This window comes from Convolutriloba macropyga, chromosome 15, assembly GCF_964194025.1.
Source record: "Convolutriloba macropyga chromosome 15, txConMacr16.3, whole genome shotgun sequence".
Classification (NCBI taxonomy): Eukaryota; Metazoa; Xenacoelomorpha; order Acoela; family Convolutidae; genus Convolutriloba; species Convolutriloba macropyga.
In genome coordinates, this window is record NC_134482.1 from 45382288 (window position 1) to 45401994 (window position 19707).

Here is a 19707-nt window from a genome sequence, read left to right on the forward strand (position 1 = left end):
TGGGTGGGCGTGTGTGTGTGTGTGTGTGTCTGTGTGAGTATTTGTGTGTCAGTGTGTGTGTGGGTGTGTGTGTGTGTGTGTCTGTGTGAGTATTTGTGTGTGTGTCTGTGTGAGTATTTATGTGTGTGTGTGTGTGTGTGGGTGTGTGTGTGTTTGTGTCTGTGGGTGTGTGCATGTGTGTCTTTGCATGCGTGTGTGTGTGTTTGTGTGTGTGGGGATCCGTTGTACGGAATTGATGATAATCGGCGAATTTTTAACGTGTAGTTTTTAACGAATTTGAGCTGACGTATTGCTATCATACTCAATGGAAGTTGTTTATTTTTTGCGTATTTTTTGTGAATTTGAAATTTTGCGCTCATTTCATTTACTTTAAGAGCCCGATTTTTTACAGTCATTTCAAAAGGTCATTAGTGTTTTCCTGTATACATATGATTGGCAGTGTGCACTGTAGTAAAAGTGGTTATTGCTGTTCGAAAATTGATAATTCACATATAAAAAATTTGGAATCTTTGTATTTTTTTTTACTTTTGAGAAGAAACGGAATAATTGCTTCTAGTGGGTATGAAAATATTTTACATATTCTGTTTCGTTTTCTCCCACCAAATTAACTTTTCGCGTACCCCATCTACCTATAAGCTGTTGGTATTGTTCAGCTCGCGGATCAAGAATTGGCTACCTCTTTTTTGATATGAAAAAGCAATCTAATGCAATTTTGAAACCTTTGACAAAAAATCTTTCTTCTAGTTTTTCACAGAAATTGTTTAGCAATCTATCTAATGGGTACTCTAGCTGATACCAAATTTTTCTCATCCACTGCTTTTTCGGGCTAGAATATCATAACATACAAAAAAAATACGAATGAGAAACCTTTCAGCTGCTCGTTGTGGGTTTATTCGTCTGTTTTTGTTTACTCCAATCATTTCAGGATTCAATGAATTCAATCACAATTTTTACTGCTCTCTGTTATTATAATTTCAATAATATTTTGTTTGTGGTATAGGTTTTTGAAACAGCTCTATGCTGCCATGCATTTTAAAATCCAGTTCTGTTGTGGTGAGCATTTAAAAAGAGAAAAACATTTTGTTTCAGTTTTGAGTTTTTGTTTAGGGGAAAGTTATTCTTTTTTTGCTGCATCTTGACGGCGCGCATTTAGTCACCATATAATAGAATCTGCAACAAAGGAAAATCTTTGTATCTCATTTTGACATGCTTCCATAGTTTTTTTTTGCATCATTTAAAGCACCAAGTTGCCTAAATTTTCATCTGACGCAGATTGGTGTGTGAATAAATAAATAGGCCATCTATTAGCAAAAAGGCCTATTTTATGTATGACGTAACTACCTAAATTTGCATTTTGCTGTTCAGTTTCTCGGGGAGGTGCTTTTTTCATGGACAATTGTACATGTAAACATAATTGAGTTATCAATATTGTGGATTTTTTCAACTGCGAGAAGTGTGATTGGCCCTTTAGAGCTATTAGAGCAATCACTCTAGAAGTAAAAATGCATTGTGCTAAAAGATAAATGTACCAGGTATTAAATAGCCTGAAAAAGAAATTATATTGTGCTTGTCGAGGTAGTTTGAAAGCAGCTTTTTGGTAATTAGTCCGAACACTTCCATTTATTCGTATTGGGAAATAATTTACCCCAGAACTTGGCATTGGGCTCCAGGAACCTAAATTATTAGAGCCCAGCCACCCCCCCCCCCTCGCCGTGCGTATTTATTGAATTTTATTTTTTGTTTTCAATATATTGAGTGAACAATCTAATTAGTGTTTTTGAACTGATAATGGTTTATATAGCTCTATATGAGGGTCATGTTCATAGAGGGTCATGTCATAGAGGGGGGGGGGGGGGGGGGGGGTGGTGACCTTGTACCCAATTGTACCCGAATTGTTACTTAAATATCTATATAATCAATGGTATTGCACTGTTTATTATGGCACTTATATGGGCTGAAAGAATTTAGCCGATCTGTTTGAAATTATTGTTTTTGTTGTTGTTAAACGGCTTTAAAATTGTTTCTTTTCAGTTGCAAATGGTGGCTTGTGAAAACAGTTTTGTACACATTTTGAAACAAACGCTAAATGATGTGAGCGTAATGGCCTGATTGAAAATAAGCGAATTAAATCCTCCCTTTTGGGGGTGGCTAGCTCTTTTAATAGACTTATTGATCGTCCATCATTTTTGACAGGTCGGGCAAAATCGATTACAGTATTAGTGTCAAATTCAGTTGCAAATTGCCAAAAATATCCCAATTTTATGCCCGCCTGCCGACCTTAAAGACGTTTTCCCTTTGCCTTAAACAGTGTCAAGTTACGCGTTGCAATGACGTATACATTTTTACTTTAAAAAGGAGGTATTTGGGTCTCGTTTTTAGACGCAATTGGAGGTCACTTCAATTGCAATTTGTTTCTGTTAGACTTTACCAGAGCAACGTGTGAAGGTTTTAGACGTTTGCTGGGAACCACGAATTGAAGCAATGCTTGAAACGGTACAATTCTACCAGCAACGTTTATTGATTTCTCATCGAAAATAGTTCTGAACTGAAACTTATTCGTGAAGTTGAAGCCTTGAATGGCTGTGTATTGCGACCATTTGAAAAGTTCGAGTACAATTATCTGTTGGAGAGCTTAATTTCGGGAGCTATTACTGATCTTTGTTATTGCTAAACCTTCGGGCTTTTTTGATTTGAGTTCATGCCCAAATTGCAGATTATTTAGTTTGAAGTTTTAAAAAATCGTGCTTGAATTCGAAATCGACCGTTTTGCGGCCGCTGAAAAATCAACCAATTTTTGCTTCGTATTACTTTATTAATTTGTTCGGTTTATTTTTGAAATTGTATTATAAGTAACAGGGTTATCTTTTGTCAAACTTCCTTTCTTGTTATTGAGCGCTCGTTGCCTTCAAGTTATTTACTTTTGTTTATTTTTTGTTTCGATTGATATTGGTTTGCGACGTCTTCGAAAGCTTTACCTTGGTCTTGATGCGTTTCTCATCAAAATGTTCAGCTCCTAATGTATCTGATCGTTTGACCTCCAGATTCAAGAATTGATTTCAGAACTTCCCTTTCTCTTAATGGTCTATTGTTTATAGAGGACACGGGTTCAGTTTACCTCTCAATTACTTGAAATTTTATCTCGATAAACAACAACAGCACAGGATTGGAAAACTTTAAACTATGTCTTCGGACAGTGGGTACCCTCTAAGTCTTTCGGGCAGTTGGCGTGCCGCCTCCCCATCATCTCCGAGATCCTTTAGTCAAGCTGGAACCAACCCTTCATCGCCACATCATCCCACGCCAGTAGCGGAACTACTGGCACAGGACGATTCTGGTCCTCAAAGTGGAATCGGTTTGGGATTCGGAACCTCAAGTGGGTCGCACACACCAGCTGTGAGTTCTCCCGCGGTTGGACGGGGAGGGGTAATGTCGCATTCGTCATCTCAACATCATTTGTCAAGCATGACAACCAGAAGTTTGGAGGAGACGCATAATTTTACATCAGGTAACTTTTGTCGGTACCCTTTGTCCAGGTTTTTTTGAGTTAACATAATATTGGAGGAGTGATTGTTTAGGTTAAATTGGAATATTATGTTACTGCGTAGTTTTTTTAAATATCTTCCCTGGGTTGGGCTTCTTGTGGTTTTCATTGCTGGATCATAATAATATCATAGAAACTCCATTGATGGATCATTGATGGTTCATAACCACTTTTTCTCTGGTCATAGAAAATCAATTGTATGTTTTCTATGTAACTATAATTATCGCCAGTTTTGTATAACGGCAGTGATTCCTCATTTTCGAAGTCATTACTAAAAAAGACTGGTGTTTGTGGAATAAATTCATTATTAAGGAACGCAAAACAAAGTGGATTGAAGAACTTATTGTCGACTTGATGGAATAAAGTTTGGTCATCAAAGTTTTTTTCCGATTCTGCAACTTTTCGAAGATAGAAAGACCATGCTTTTGATTACCATGATTTAGAGTAGTTGGTAAGAAACACAACAATTTGTGGAAAGGGAGGCCAACTGATGCTTAAAATTTGTTCAAATACTAATTTTTTAAACTGTTGAATTGCTCTCGAACGAAGTTTGAAGGAATTATGGTAAACGTGTTTTTTTGCAAACTTTTTCTAGAACATTCTTTCGATTTCAGTTCTCAAGGGACTTTTTCACGCGTGACTTCTTCATTTTCTGCTTGACCTTAACTGTTGTTATTGAGAAATTAAATCTGCGTTGAAAAAAAAGCGTGTAAAAAGCGATTCTCAGCTCGGAAATTACGAGGGCCTTCTGGGCGAGTGGTAAATAATTCAGTCTAAGACGTAGGAGGACGCGGATTGCTTGTGCCCATAAAGAAAAGTTTTTTCTACAGTGCCCGCGTGTAGTTCGAGAGCAATTTATCCGACGGTAGTCGGTTTATGTTTATTACTTCGGAAAAACTTTTCAGCTCCCTGTTTTAGGATCATTCAGCTATGTTATAACTCCAACATGCAATGTCTTACTCGAAAGTTGCAATTCTCTTGTACCAAATTCTCCTGTTTTGAGAATCTTAAACGAGACGCGTTTTCCGAGTGACATGCAAGTTAATCATTTGGGAATATCTTCTGCCAAAATCCCGCAGTACGCTTATAACATAGTACAAAGACTAGTGTAGGGCATTGTTAGTTAAGCATTGGAGAAAAAATATTGTTGAAATGCTCTCGAACGAGGAAATTATTGTAAACATGTCTTTTTTATGCCAAATTTTTGCTTGACTTTTTTTGCGCTTTTGTTCTAGAACATTCTGTGACTTCTTGGGTGACCTTTTCACACTTAAGTTTTTCCTTTTTGGGTGATCTAATTTTCTCTCATTCTAAAATAAAGTCCGTTGATAAAATTGTGAGCGAATGGAAATTAAAACCATTGTAGCTGAGTGGTCAAAATGTCAGACTGCCAACCTAGAGATATCGGGTTTGAACACATGTGAGGTCGCTTTTTTCGTAAAAATATGAGCCTCTAAAATCACGTAGTTTGTGAGATATCGCATTTGTGTTTTTTAGCATTTTGGGCGAAAACGGAATTGAAAATACGAAAAATTATCAAAAATTTTAAAATTTTCGATCTTCAGGTATAAGTGGGTAGTACTATACGAGGAATGATGACCCAGAAAAGCTGAGGCCGATCGGAATTTCCAATAAATAGTTATAGTTTTTTTCCCCCGAGAACGTCTATTATTACCTTTTTTCTTAAACTTATATAAATTTTGATTTCAAGTTTAGAGAGTCTCACTGGGGCAGGATTTGCGGGTAATAGTACACCGTTACCTGCCCTCTTTGGTTGTGGTGAAGAATTATTTTGTTTATTATTAGATGTTAGATTTTGTATTACCTGATCAAAGAAATAAATTTTTTCTTTCTTTCTAACAGGTAATCTGGGAAGATCCGGATGTCGCAATGAGCGGTCTCCTCTCCCCCGCGTAGACGTCGAAATGTTCGAAGATGCTGACCTCATGAACAGATCCAGTGTCGATAGTGACATCCACCCATACACGTCTCTCTACAACAACCCGGGATGTACTACTGGAGGAACCCTCAATGCATCAGGAAGTCACGGGGGTCTGAGTGGGGGTGGAATCGGAAGTACAGGTGGAGTTATGCCACCTTTGTCGCCCGTGAGTGCGACTGGATATGAGCAACATGGAGGTTCGTCGTGTGCAGAGTACCAATCGCATAGTTAGTTCATATTTTCTCTTTGTCATAGGTATTATATTGACTTTGAGCTGTTATGTTGCAGTTTTATTCTTAGGTCTTCTTTGTTCCATTTTCATTCATATGTCTTCTTTGTTGCATTTTCACTCATAGATCTTCTTTGTTGCATTTTCATTCATAGGTCTTCTATGTCCCAGTTTTGATATTTTTCTGTTCTATGATGTCACAGTGATAGTGGTTCGCAGTTTTGTCGAAGTTTTTTGTATGTTAAAGTCTCTGGCTGTTATGAAGGCGGTTATTAAAAGCTCTTAATTGATTTTAAAAAATTTGTCATAGGTTGCTCCTCTGATCCAATGTTTTGAAGTAAACGCACAGTTGCCTATAATTTTCTTGGCTAATATCGACAAGAGTGATGGAGAAAAACAGAGGTTTAAGTTTCGGCCCATTTTTTGTAATATATGTGTAATATGTTGGCTGCCGTCAGTGAAATTGAGGGACTTTTGCGTGCAATTTTGCGCTACTCCTGGTGCAGTTTCAGAAGACTCAAGACAGTATGTTTTATGTTTGTAATTTCATTGTTTTTGTTTAGACAACTTTTAATGGTTTTTATTTTTTAGTTTGTTTTCAATGTACTTCTGTAATTTACCGATTAGATTGGTGAACCTATAAAGTTTCTCTATCTTTTAAAATGCTGATTTGAGGACATGTCTAGACACGATGTCTAGACATTTTTAATCAGTTGATTAATAACTGTGATGGCTATATCATATTTCTTAAGTTACTTTTAAAGTAGAATTAGTGTGTATTTCATAATTCATATTGAATCGATTTACGTAGTTCTTTTGTGAAGTTTAGCCATCTGTTTGCGAGGGTTATTAAGATCAATTGAGCGAAATCCGTTTGTTGGCGTTGTTTAATTGCCAGGTCTCGTTCTAACTTTTTAATGTTTTTTTTTTTAAAATAAATATAATGCATTGATTAATTTTTTTATTTTGGATTTTTTGTTTTTGTTTGAACAAGACTAAAAGACACAGAACTCAATCTGAGAATGTGTTGGAAAAAAATAAAAGTGTTCATAGATAATGAATTTAAATTGAAGTGAAGTTTTAATTCTTAAGAAGCAAATTGAAAGTTTCTACGTTTTGTTTGAAAACTTAATTTTGTTTCAATCACCGGATCAAATTGGGGCACAATTTTTCACTTGCCAGTTTTTCACTTGTCAATTGTTAATTATTTTGGTTGAAATTTTTTTCCCTGTGTTAAGCCCACTTTTTAGGCATATACTTGGATGACCTTTTCGAAATTTTTGGTTTACTTTTAAATATCCAGATGGTACATGACATTATCTGAAACTTTCATGATAGAAAAAAATGCGAAAATTCATTTTGCAAAATTCTTTGAGTAAAAACCTATTTGTGACAAAACTTTTCTATAGTTTTCCACACTATTGGATCAGAGCCAAGTAAACAATGATATAAACTGCTGGAAAAGTGGAAAGATGTCCCAAAAAAAGGCTGCGCCCCAATAAAATCGAGATTATTTGGGTTGTCTAATTATCCGGTTAGGTCCTGATTAACAAGCCAAAAATAATTAATCGAATGAGTTGACTGTGGACTACTGAAAAAAGCAGGTTTTGATAGTCTCTAGAAAAGTTACATGCGATTAAACTAATCAAAAGAATTAGAATGAAAAAAAGAAAACGGACCTTCAAAAACTATGTGTTATGTTGTCACAACCAATTACGTGTTGAATAAACTCAAGCTTCTTGTCATCAAAAAGCATATAATAACTTTACTGAGAACCATTGAGACACTGTACTGAAAAGGAATAAAACTCACAATAAAGATAATAAAAAAGTAACTTCCCACACTTCTGAGCACTTGATTTTCGAGACCAGGCAACATCGTTGCCTATATTCACTAAGGTACAAAAACGATATTGTGGCAATTGAATAACAAAAGCTTTGCTAAAATTGTCTGAAAATGAATGTGTCTATCATCCGCTTCACTGTGGCTTTACCAATGAGAAGCTAATTTGCCTTGAGTTGATGTGTTGATCAAAACCTTTTGTTGATGGAATTTTTTTGACTTAATAAACAGATAAGTTTATTATTCACGAGAAATTGTATTCAAGCTGTCGTTTATGAGATTGTTACATGTCACACGTATTCGAAATTGCATTAAAAAAAATGGGGAGAACTCAAAAAACCGATAAACTTCTAAAATTTTTATATGTGAAATTAGAACAAGCAATAAGTTATTGAAAAATTGAGTCTACGGACCATTGGAACACATGTTTCAGCTTCATAAGCACTCTGGGGAAAAATGAGGAGGAAAAATCGAAAGTCATTTCGCCCAACGTAGTAGTTCCCCAACTCCGTGATGAGTGCTGCAGCTGCTGTGAGGGATTTGATTGAAGGTTAATGGTTATATCAGGAGTTTTGGTCCCAAAAGTGTGCAATTTTTCACGCTTTTTTTTGTCATTTTTTGAATTTTTTGTTAAATCAGTCTCAAATTGACGTTTGTCAAAATTGATAAAGGTCTTCTGCTAGGCATAATTAATTTTTATGACCTTTGTGAGCTATTTGTTCTGGTAATAAACACGCAAAATGATGTTTTTGTGCATTTTTTTTCAAGTTTGATATTTTTTGGCTTTGCGTTTTTTGGCCCTCGGTGCCCAGGAAACTCCTCTAGCGTTTTATAAATTTTTCTGAAAATTTTCATTATAGTCCGGTTTTCTCGATCTTTAAGGGCCAATAAAACTTTTTTAGATCTTGCAGATGGGTTACTGGACAGATTTGATGGACAAAAAAGAGTTTTAGAACATATTAATTAATATTACGACATTTACTATCTTTCAATAAATAATTTTTGCAATTTTTGCATGAAGTAATTTTTAAGTTTATCGACCTTTAAGGAACTAAAAAGTTTTATAGGTTTTGCACATGGATTACTGGACGGAGCCGATAGACAAAAATGGCTTTAAAATTATTAATATTGCGAAATGTATAAGCTTTCATTAATTGCAGTTTTCAATTTTAGATGTCTTATTTCTCGTTTTTTTCCCATTTTTTGGTCAATAAATCTCTTTCAAGGCCTGTGCGTGGGTCCATGAGTTTATTTAAATGGATAAAAATTGGTATTCAGGAGTTTTAGCTATTGTTTAATTAATAGCCGCCCTCATCTTCTTAGCTGGCTATTATAGCGCTATTTTTTTTTTACTTCGTCGAACTTTTTTTTCGCTTTACCCATTTTGCCGCTTTTCCGACATCTTGCGTGAAATCTTTTTGACTTCTCTAGGCTAGTTTCACTCTTCTGTCATTCTGCTCAAAGTCCTTTTAAACAGCAACTGCTCAGTAAAGCAATTCAAAATGAAGAGAGTCAGTATAAAAAAATCAAAGTCAGAAAAAGAAACGGGATAAACCCATAAAGCCCATTTTTAGATGCCCGGTACTTGAACTTTATTCTCATAAGTTTTAGTTACTATCAATAATGATTATTGGTTTTGATACTAGACCCTGTAGCCTCTCACTGAGAGACAGGAGTAAGTTCAATTACGAAATGACATCAAAATAAATGGCACTTAAAAATGTTCATATACAAAAATCATTTTGTTGATATTTTCTTTCAATCCCAATAGAGTTATAGGAATCAACGGCAGCTATTTTCCGGCAATATGCCGGGTACGTTTTTTGTTAAGTTTGTTTGATTATTCTAGTTTTTCTAAACTTTTGAGACTTATTCTTTTTGGCTGGCATTTCTCAAAGTTTGTTCACACAGCAATGCTGAAAGTCACATTTTCGTGGTGACTTTTTCCTGTCACAAACGGCGTTTGAGCCCGTGACTTCATTTATCATTCTCTTTAGCCAACGTTTTTAGGTCATTTGCATGTTTAGATTTTGATCATGCGTGACTTACATCACTCAAATGACTTTCGCACTTTAAAACTTAGGTTACTTAACTTGAAATAATTTAAGGTCAAAGGAGCTCATATGTGGAATGGAGGATGGAGGTCGCTAATAAAAAGGGTTCTGTGGAATGATTTTTAATATGCTTGATTAATTTATCGCTGAATATTTTTGACATAGCTTCTTTTGCAACTATTGTGGCAATCTGTCGGCTATGTTTAAGTTTGGAGAACTGCATCAAAAATAAATTATGCAACTTGGATGAATATGATTTAATTATGATTCAATTATATTGAGAGAAAAGACCAAAGAATTTGAGAAGAATTTTTTCTCTACAACACTATATTAGGAAGCGGAAGTAAAAAAAATAGCCCTCATTTGAGTTTCAAGTCCCGCACTTTTGGCAAATGTGGACATAAGGGGTCAAAAGAGCATAACTGGTGCCATTTTTTAAGCAAAATCAAAAATTTGAGCAAAAATACGGAAAAGTGAACAAAAATAACGGAAATCAGCCGAATATTTGCAATATTTTAAATCACGATAACTCCTCATGTCTTTCTACGTCAAATATATCTATCGGGTAAAATTGCCTGAACAAAACATCTGCTAAATTTGGCAGCTAAATGTGGCTATTCAGAAACTTCAAACCTCGATATCGCTCGGCTAACATTCGCTGATTACAAAAAAAACCAGTTGAGCTTATAATTTTTTCCCCACTTATATGGGTCAGAACAATGATCAAATTTAGTTAGGTGTTGAAAGCAAACCTAAACATTTTGTACATGAAAACACGAGGGAACTACTTTAATTTTTGAGCTTGCAAAAGTGTTTCCTTTGAACAATTTATGATTTCACCCTCGAATATTGTAATAAGTTAACTTTTCTTTTATTTAGTTCATTTCGTTTTGATAACCTAATTCATTCGTTTGAGTTATGGGGTATTTCTGATATACAACACCTCGGGAGGGTGAAAATGAATAGATGAGTTATTTGTAGTTAAAAATCTAGAAGTGTTTACTCCTCATTTATGCATGACCATATTCACTTAGAGGATATGGTCATTTTTTTCTGGACTTGTTAAAGGTTATTTTCAAGTACTTAAATAATTTTAAATTAATTAATTTATTTAATTTATTATTGTAATTTATTAATTTATTGTGTTTGACCTTTTTGTTGATGATTCAACTTTCCCCGATCGAGTTTTTTTCGCAGTTTTTTTGACGAATTTAGTATCTTGGAAAGCTCTCCAATTACAGAATTGATTGCCGAAAAGGTTTTCGTAGTAGGATAAACAGCCTTGGTTATTGCTTACATAAATCTTTCGTTTAGGTCCTGGAATCTTCTCAGATGAAGAGTGGTCGCCTCCTGACGTTGAACTGCAGTGCAAGTTGATTGAACAGATGAACATTCTATTCTCAGACGAGAACTTAGTAAAAGACGCGTTTCTAAGAAAACATGTTTTGAAAAACAAAGACGGATTTGTCAATATCAAGTTGATCACAAGTTTCAAACGTATCAAGACATTGACGAAGGACTGGAGAACCGTGGCTTACAGGTTGGCCTAAACCTCTTATTAATTTTGCGGGTGAAGCTCTATGCATTATTTCATTTTCAAGCAACCTCGATAACTTAGCTGGAAGAAATGCTTTAAAAACACAGTCGAGTTCCAATAAACAAAAAAATCACGATTCGTATTGTTAGGGTATTGGTAGAAATGGTGAAAACTGAACCCTATTGTGTATGAAGTAGAAAATAATGTGGCTTTGTAATTTGTCAACATGTATGTTGAAGCTCAGGTTCAATTTTACTTAATACATCATTTGAATTCTAGATTTATGATCTGATTCGTAACTGTTGTTCATAAATGTTTCCTAAGTGTTTTTCATGTAGAAACCGAAGTGTGTGAATTCAGTTTTGTTAAATATAATTTGTAAGCAAGCCGGCCAACAATGCAAGATTAACATCGTGGTCATCTCAATTAACATGTTCAGATAAAAAAAACTATCTTAGACATATGTAAATCTACTGAAATACGAATAAAGGGAAATCAGAGATGATATAAATGATAGTGCTACTTTTGAGGGGACTGTTCGACGAAATTTAACTTGATAGACGACGTCCATTTGAGTTATTATGTAGATTTTCAAACTGAAACTGTGGATTGATTTTAGCATCCAGAGTCAGAAACCAGACACCTTTCTAATGAACGGAGAACGCACTAAAGTCAAGCGAACCCACCCTCTACCTGACTTTGAGGGTAAAAACAGTCGTACGGTGGTTGTATTTAATCTTCCATCGTCGGGAATGACCATAACTTCAACGGGAGAGATGTTTGGGTCTTGTGGAGACATTGCTAGTATCCGAATCCTGAGACCGGATAAACCTCTGCCGAGTGAAGTCAGAAGACATATACAGGTGAGAAATGAGTTCATGTTGCAGTACGAGCACAACTGTTTTTTTTGCAACTAGTAAATTAAAATTATAACCATACGGTTAAATATACTTGAAACAAAAAATACTTCAAATCATTCAAACAAACTAAAATAATAAACATCAATCAATTTCATAAAGAATCACATTTTCTTTCCATTGTTTTCTTCCTAAAAATAAAAATAACTTTTAAAAGCTCCTACGTTACTATTCAAAGGAATTTTTTCATGTTGTGAGAGCAAGAAATCATTCAACGTTTTCTTAATTAATCAATTCTTAATTCTTAAATCATTCAACAGTCCGCTAGTATTAAAAATTTCAGCAACTATCAATTAGTTTTGAGTAATACGGCAACTGTCCAGTAATAGGAAATATCGATGAGCAGTTGAGGTCTTCTCCATTACTAGTAAACAATTTTGCACGCACAGCTTGACTAATATGGAAATTTAGCATGTTTATTATATTATACTACTGCTTTTTGATACTCCTCATTAAACGCTGTCAGATGTATCGTACCGACCTCGTTTCAATTCATTTAAAGAAAGAAAGAAAGAAAGAATTAATTTCTCCAAGTACTCAATATAAACAAACTTTAACAAACATCAATCTATAAAGAGACTCGGAGGGGAAAGACAACTGGACATGTTCAATTATGAGATTATAGTAAGCTTAAATGAATGCATACATTAAGGAAATACAGTAAGAATAAATTTTTCCCCTTTTCCAGTTTCATTAAGGAAAATTTGTGCGAGAAAATTCAATCATGGTACTCAGTTTCATTTTTCTTCAAAAGAAGCCGGGCTTATTCTGATAGTGCTATAGTATGCACGTAAATGGTATTATAGATTTAGCCCTTATGGAGCAAACATGTGTTTTACAAGCTCTCTGTTGTTAAGTATATAAGAGTCTTTCAATTTGTGATAAAGATTACTTATGTCATTAACAGAATTTATCAAAAGTAGTAAAGAGATTCTGTTTTGCTAACATATAAAGTTTTGCGGCGCGAAATCGCACTGATATTCTTCCAGCTTTTTTTCTACAAATTGGTCCCAAAAGTGTGCAATTTTTCACGCTTTGTCATTTTTTGAATTTTTTGTTAAATCAGTCTCAAATTGACGTTTGTCAAAATTGATAAAGGTCTTCTGCTAGGCATAATTAATTTTTATGACCTTTGTGAGCTATTTGTTCTGGTAATAAACACGCAAAATGATGTTTTTGTGCATTTTTTTTCAAGTTTGATATTTTTTGGCTTTGCGTTTTTTGGCCCTCGGTGCCCAGGAAACTCCTCTAGCGTTTTATAAATTTTTCTGAAAATTTTCATTATAGTCCGGTTTTCTCGATCTTTAAGGGCCAATAAAACTTTTTTAGATCTTGCAGATGGGTTACTGGACAGATTTGATGGACAAAAAAGAGTTTTAGAACATATTAATTAATATTACGACATTTACTATCTTTCAATAAATAATTTTTGCAATTTTTGCATGAAGTAATTTTTAAGTTTATCGACCTTTAAGGAACTAAAAAGTTTTATAGGTTTTGCACATGGATTACTGGACGGAGCCGATAGACAAAAATGGCTTTAAAATTATTAATATTGCGAAATGTATAAGCTTTCATTAATTGCAGTTTTCAATTTTAGATGTCTTATTTCTCGTTTTTTTCCCATTTTTTGGTCAATAAATCTCTTTCAAGGCCTGTGCGTGGGTCCATGAGTTTATTTAAATGGATAAAAATTGGTATTCAGGAGTTTTAGCTATTGTTTAATTAATAGCCGCCCTCATCTTCTTAGCTGGCTATTATAGCGCTCCTATTTTTTTTTACTTCGTCGAACTTTTTTTTCGCTTTACCCATTTTGCCGCTTTTCCGACATCTTGCGTGAAATCTTTTTGACTTCTCTAGGCTAGTTTCACTCTTCTGTCATTCTGCTCAAAGTCCTTTTAAACAGCAGCTGCTCAGTAAAGCAATTCAAAATGAAGAGAGTCAGTATAAAAAAATCAAAGTCAGAAAAAGAAACGGGATAAACCCATAAAGCCCATTTTTAGATGCCCGGTACTTGAACTTTATTCTCATAAGTTTTAGTTACTATCAATAATGATTATTGGTTTTGATACTAGACCCTGTAGCCTCTCACTGAGAGACAGGAGTAAGTTCAATTACGAAATGACATCAAAATAAATGGCACTTAAAAATGTTCATATACAAAAATCATTTTGTTGATATTTTTTTCTTTCAATCCCAATAGAGTTATAGGAATCAACGGCAGCTATTTTCCGGCAATATGCCGGGTACGTTTTTTGTTAAGTTTGTTTGATTATTCTAGTTTTTCTAAACTTTTGAGACTTATTCTTTTTGGCTGGCATTTCTCAAAGTTTGTTCACACAGCAATGCTGAAAGTCACATTTTCGTGGTGACTTTTTCCTGTCACAAACGGCGTTTGAGCCCGTGACTTCATTTATCATTCTCTTTAGCCAACGTTTTTAGGTCATTTGCATGTTTAGATTTTGATCATGCGTGACTTACATCACTCAAATGACTTTCGCACTTTAAAACTTAGGTTACTTAACTTGAAATAATTTAAGGTCAAAGGAGCTCATATGTGGAATGGAGGATGGAGGTCGTTAATAAAAAGGGTTCTGTGGAATGATTTTTAATATGCTTGATTAATTTATCGCTGAATATTTTTGACATAGCTTCTTTTGCAACTATTGTGGCAATCTGTCGGCTATGTTTAAGTTTGGAGAACTGCATCAAAAATAAATTATGCAACTTGGATGAATATGATTTAATTATGATTCAATTATATTGAGAGAAAAGACCAAAGAATTTGAGAGGAATTTTTTCTCTACGACACTATATTAGGAAGCGGAAGTAAAAAAAATAGCCCTCATTTGAGTTTCAAGTCCCGCACTTTTGGCAAATGTGGACATAAGGGGTCAAAAGAGCATAACTGGTGCCATTTTTTAAGCAAAATCAAAAATTTGAGCAAAAATACGGAAAAGTGAACAAAAATAACGGAAATCAGCCGAATATTTGCAATATTTTAAATCACGATAACTCCTCATGTCTTTCTACGTCAAATATATCTATCGGGTAAAATTGCCTGAACAAAACATCTGCTAAATTTGGCAGCTAAATGTGGCTATTCAGAAACTTCAAACCTCGATATCGCTCGGCTAACATTCGCTGATTACAAAAAAAACCAGTTGAGCTTATAATTTTTTCCCCACTTATATGGGTCAGAACAATGATCAAATTTAGTTAGGTGTTGAAAGCAAACCTAAACATTTTGTACATGAAAACACGAGGGAACTACTTTAATTTTTGAGCTTGCAAAAGTGTTTCCTTTGAACAATTTATGATTTCACCCTCGAATATTGTAATAAGTTAACTTTTCTTTTATTTAGTTCATTTCGTTTTGATAACCTAATTCATTCGTTTGAGTTATGGGGTATTTCTGATATACAACACCTCGGGAGGGTGAAAATGAATAGATGAGTTATTTGTAGTTAAAAATCTAGAAGTGTTTACTCCTCATTTATGCATGACCATATTCACTTAGAGGATATGGTCATTTTTTTCTGGACTTGTTAAAGGTTATTTTCAAGTACTTAAATAATTTTAAATTAATTAATTTATTTAATTTATTATTGTAATTTATTAATTTATTGTGTTTGACCTTTTTGTTGATGATTCAACTTTCCCCGATCGAGTTTTTTTCGCAGTTTTTTTTTTGACGAATTTAGTATCTTGGAAAGCTCTCCAATTACAGAATTGATTGCCGAAAAGCTTTTCGTAGTAGGATAAACAGCCTTGGTTTTTGCTTACATAAATCATTCGTTTAGGTCCTGGAATCTTCTCAGATGAAGAGTGGTCGCCTCCTGACGTTGAACTGCAGTGCAAGTTGATTGAACAGATGAACATTCTATTCTCAGACGAGAACTTAGTAAAAGACGCGTTTCTAAGAAAACATGTTTTGAAAAACAAAGACGGATTTGTCAATATCAAGTTGATCACAAGTTTCAAACGTATCAAGACATTGACGAAGGACTGGAGAACCGTGGCTTACAGGTTGGCCTAAACCTCTTATTAATTTTGCGGGTGAAGCTCTATGCATTATTTCATTTTCAAGCAACCTCGATAACTTAGCTGGAAGAAATGCTTTAAAAACACAGACGAGTTCCAATAAACAAAAAAAAATACGATTCAGATTGTTAGGGTATTGGTAGAAATGGTGAAAACTGAACCCTATTGTGTATAAAGTAGAAAATAATGTGGCTTTGTAATTTGTCAACATGTATGTTGAAGCTCAGCTTCAATTCTACTTAATACATCATTTGAATTCTAGATTTTTATAATCTGATTCGTAACTGTTGTTCATGTTTCCTAATTGTTTTTCATGTAGAAACCGAAGTGTGTGAATTCAGTCTTGTTAAATCTAATTTGTAAGCAAGCCGGACAACAATGCAAGATTAACATCGTGGTCATCTCAATTAACATGTTCAGATTAAAAAAACTATCTTAGACATATGTAAATCTACTGAAATACGAATAAAGGGAAATCAGAGATGATATAAATGATAATGCTACCTTTGAGTGGACTGTTCGCCGAAATTTAACCTGATAAACGACGTCCATTTGAGCTATTCTGTAGATTTTCAAACTGAAACTGTGGATTGATTTTAGCATCCAGAGTCAGAAACCAGACACCTTTCTAATGAACCGAGAACGCACTAAAGTCAAGCGAACCCACCCTCTACCTGACTTTGAGGGTAAAAACAGTCGTACGGTGGTTGTATTTAATCTTCCATCGTCGGGAATGACCATAACTTCAATGGGAGAGATGTTTGGGTCTTGTGGAGACATTGCTAGTATCCGAATCCTGAGACCGGATAAACCTCTGCCGAGTGAAGTCAGAAGACATATACAGGTGAGAAATGAGTTCATGTTGCAGTACGACCACAACTGTTTTTTTTTGCAACAAGTAAATTAAAATTATAACCACACCGTTAAATATACTTGAAACAAAAATATTTCAAATCATTCAGACAAACTAAAATAATAAACATCAATCAATTTCATAAAGAATCGCATTTTCTTTCCATTGTTTTCCTCCTAAAAATAAAAATAACTTTTAAAAGCTCCTACGTTACTATTCAAAGGAATTTTTTCATGTTGTGAGAGCAAGAAATCATTCAACGTTTTCTTAATTAATCAATTCTTAATTCTTAAATCATTCAACAGTCCGCTAGTATTAAAAATTTCAGCAACGATCCATTAGTTTTGAGAATTATGTCAACTGTCCAGTAATAGGAAATAATGATGAGCAGTTGAGGTCTTCTCCATTACCAGTTAACAATTTTGCACGCACAGCTTGACTAATATTGAAATGTAGCATATTTATTAATAGCCGCCCTCATCTTCTCTGCCGGCTATTATGGCGCTCCTATTTTTTTTTACTTCGTCGAACTTTTTGCTTTACCCATTTTGCCGCTTTTTCGACATTTTGCTTGAAATCTTCTCTAGGCTAGTTTCACTCTTCTGTCATTCTGCTCAAAGTCCTTTTAAGCAGCAGCTGCTCAGCAAAGGAATTCAAAATGAAGAGAGTCAGTATAAAAAATCAAAGTCAGAAATAGAAACGGGATAAACCCACAAAGCCCATTTTTAGATGCCCAGTACTTAAATTTTGTTCTCATAAGTTTTATTTACTATCTATAATGCTTATTGGTATTGACACTAGATCCTGTAGCCTCTCACTGAGAGACAGGAGTATGTTCAATTACCAATGACCTCAAAATAAATCCGACTTCAAAATGTTTTCATACAAAAATCAATTTGTTTGTATTTTCTTTTCTTTCAATCCCAATAGAGTTATAGGAATCAACGGCGGCTATTTTTTGGCTATCTGCCGGGTATGTTTATATTATACGACTGCTTTTTGATACTCTATATAAATGACTGTCAGGTGTATTCTACCGACCTCGTTTCAATTCATTTAAAGAAAGAAAGAACGAAAAAAGGAATTAATTTCTCCAAGTACTCAATATAAACAAAGTTTAACAAACATCAATCTATGAAAAGACTTGGAGGGGACAGACAACGGGACACATTGTCCTCAACACTCTGCCCTTCAAAACTTCAATTATGAGATCATAGTAAGCTTAAATGAATGCATACGTTAAGGAGAGACAGTAAGAAATAAATTTTTCTCCATTTCCAGTTTCATTAAGGAAAATTTATGCGAGAAAATTTAATCATGGTACTCAGTTTTTTTCCATCAAAAGAAGCCAGGCTTATTCTGATAGTGATGCAGCGTGCATGTAAGTGGTATTATAGATTTAGCCCTTACAGAGAAAGCATGTGTTTTACAAGCTCTCTGTTAAGTATGTAAGAGTCTTTCAATTTGTGATAAAGATTACTTATGCCATAAACAGTGCAGTTATCAAAAGTAATAAAGAGATTCTGTTTTGCTAACAGATTATAAAGTTTTGCGGCGCGAAGTTGCAATGACAGTCTTCCAGCTGTTTTCTACAAAGAGGTTCATGCATAAGATTATAAGAATCATTTCTAGTAGCTCTTTTGTTCTCAAAACGAAATAAATCATTAAGGTATTTTTCAGAATGCAATTGGTATATAGATATCAGGACAAACTTGAGCATTTCGTAGACAGGTAGTTTGAATACTGACAATATTTTGTGTCTTTGAAGTTAATCTTCACAATGGCCACGGCTCGGCGGTTACGAAAAAATAAAACTTTAAATTTTTTTTCTGTAGATAAATTTATTCCAAACTTGAATATTTTGTGCAACCATATGAAAAACCGTATTGCATTATTGGATCTATATTGTTTTTGTAGTAGCGAAATAGCAACTGCCTTGGGACGTATTGCCTTAACTTACAAATAATACCACACTGTTTACCGAGTCCCTTTTTTTAATCAAAATGAAACTTGAACGTCAGTTTAGAATCTAAATTCAAACCAAGATATTTGCACCTTTGTTTAACAGTAACAGGACAATTATCATACTACACTGATGATTGGAAGCACTGGTTTTTAGCTTTAACTGAACTGTTTTATCTAAATTAAGGGACAATTTGTTTGCTAATAGCCGAGCGCCAAACTCATTGAGATCCTTTTCAATATCCTCAGGTTTACATCCAATCGATGATATATTATTGTCATCTGCGAACAGAATTATGTTTGCGAATTTGCAGCATGTGTTAATATCATTAATATAAACAATGAATCAAAGAGGTCCTAAGTTAGATCCTAACTTAATTAGCAAAATTTGATGATCAATCGTATCAAACGCCTTCTTTAGATCAAGAAAAAACTTATTAACTTATTAGCAAACTTAACAAAAGCCATAACTTTGGCTTTTGCTAAAGCTCCGGGAAAATTTCGTTAATGAAGGATAGTTTAATAAGAGATGTTGAACATGGAACAGTAACCTCCTAGCTTGTTTTCACTAGAACTTTGCTGATATTATCAAGCCCATAAGAAGACTTATTGTCTTATTCATGTTCAGTTTTTTGTGCTTCATTGTCTGATGTTGGATAGAGAAACATTGATTTTTCATCAGAAGCTATAGTATGGAGAGGAACATAAGGCAACTTACTTGAAATATTTATCCCAGCATCAGCAAAAAAACTGAATGCGTCTGCAATCTCGCTGTCATTGGGACAT

At 34.3% G+C, this 19707-nt stretch overlaps 1 protein-coding gene across 1 annotated transcript in view; it reads left to right on the forward strand.

The window, feature by feature from the left end:
* Nucleotides 1-1984: 1984 nt before the first annotated feature.
* Nucleotides 1985-19707, forward strand: part of LOC142354501 (uncharacterized) — a 29491-nt gene continuing 11768 nt past the window's right edge. The window contains exons 1-4 of the mRNA XM_075406818.1: nt 1985-3505; nt 5405-5710; nt 10923-11148; nt 16707-16950. Of these exons, the coding sequence (XP_075262933.1) occupies nt 3181-3505; nt 5405-5710; nt 10923-11148; nt 16707-16950 (1101 nt within the window). The 5' untranslated portion in view covers nt 1985-3180. The remainder of the gene's footprint in view (nt 3506-5404; nt 5711-10922; nt 11149-16706; nt 16951-19707) is intronic.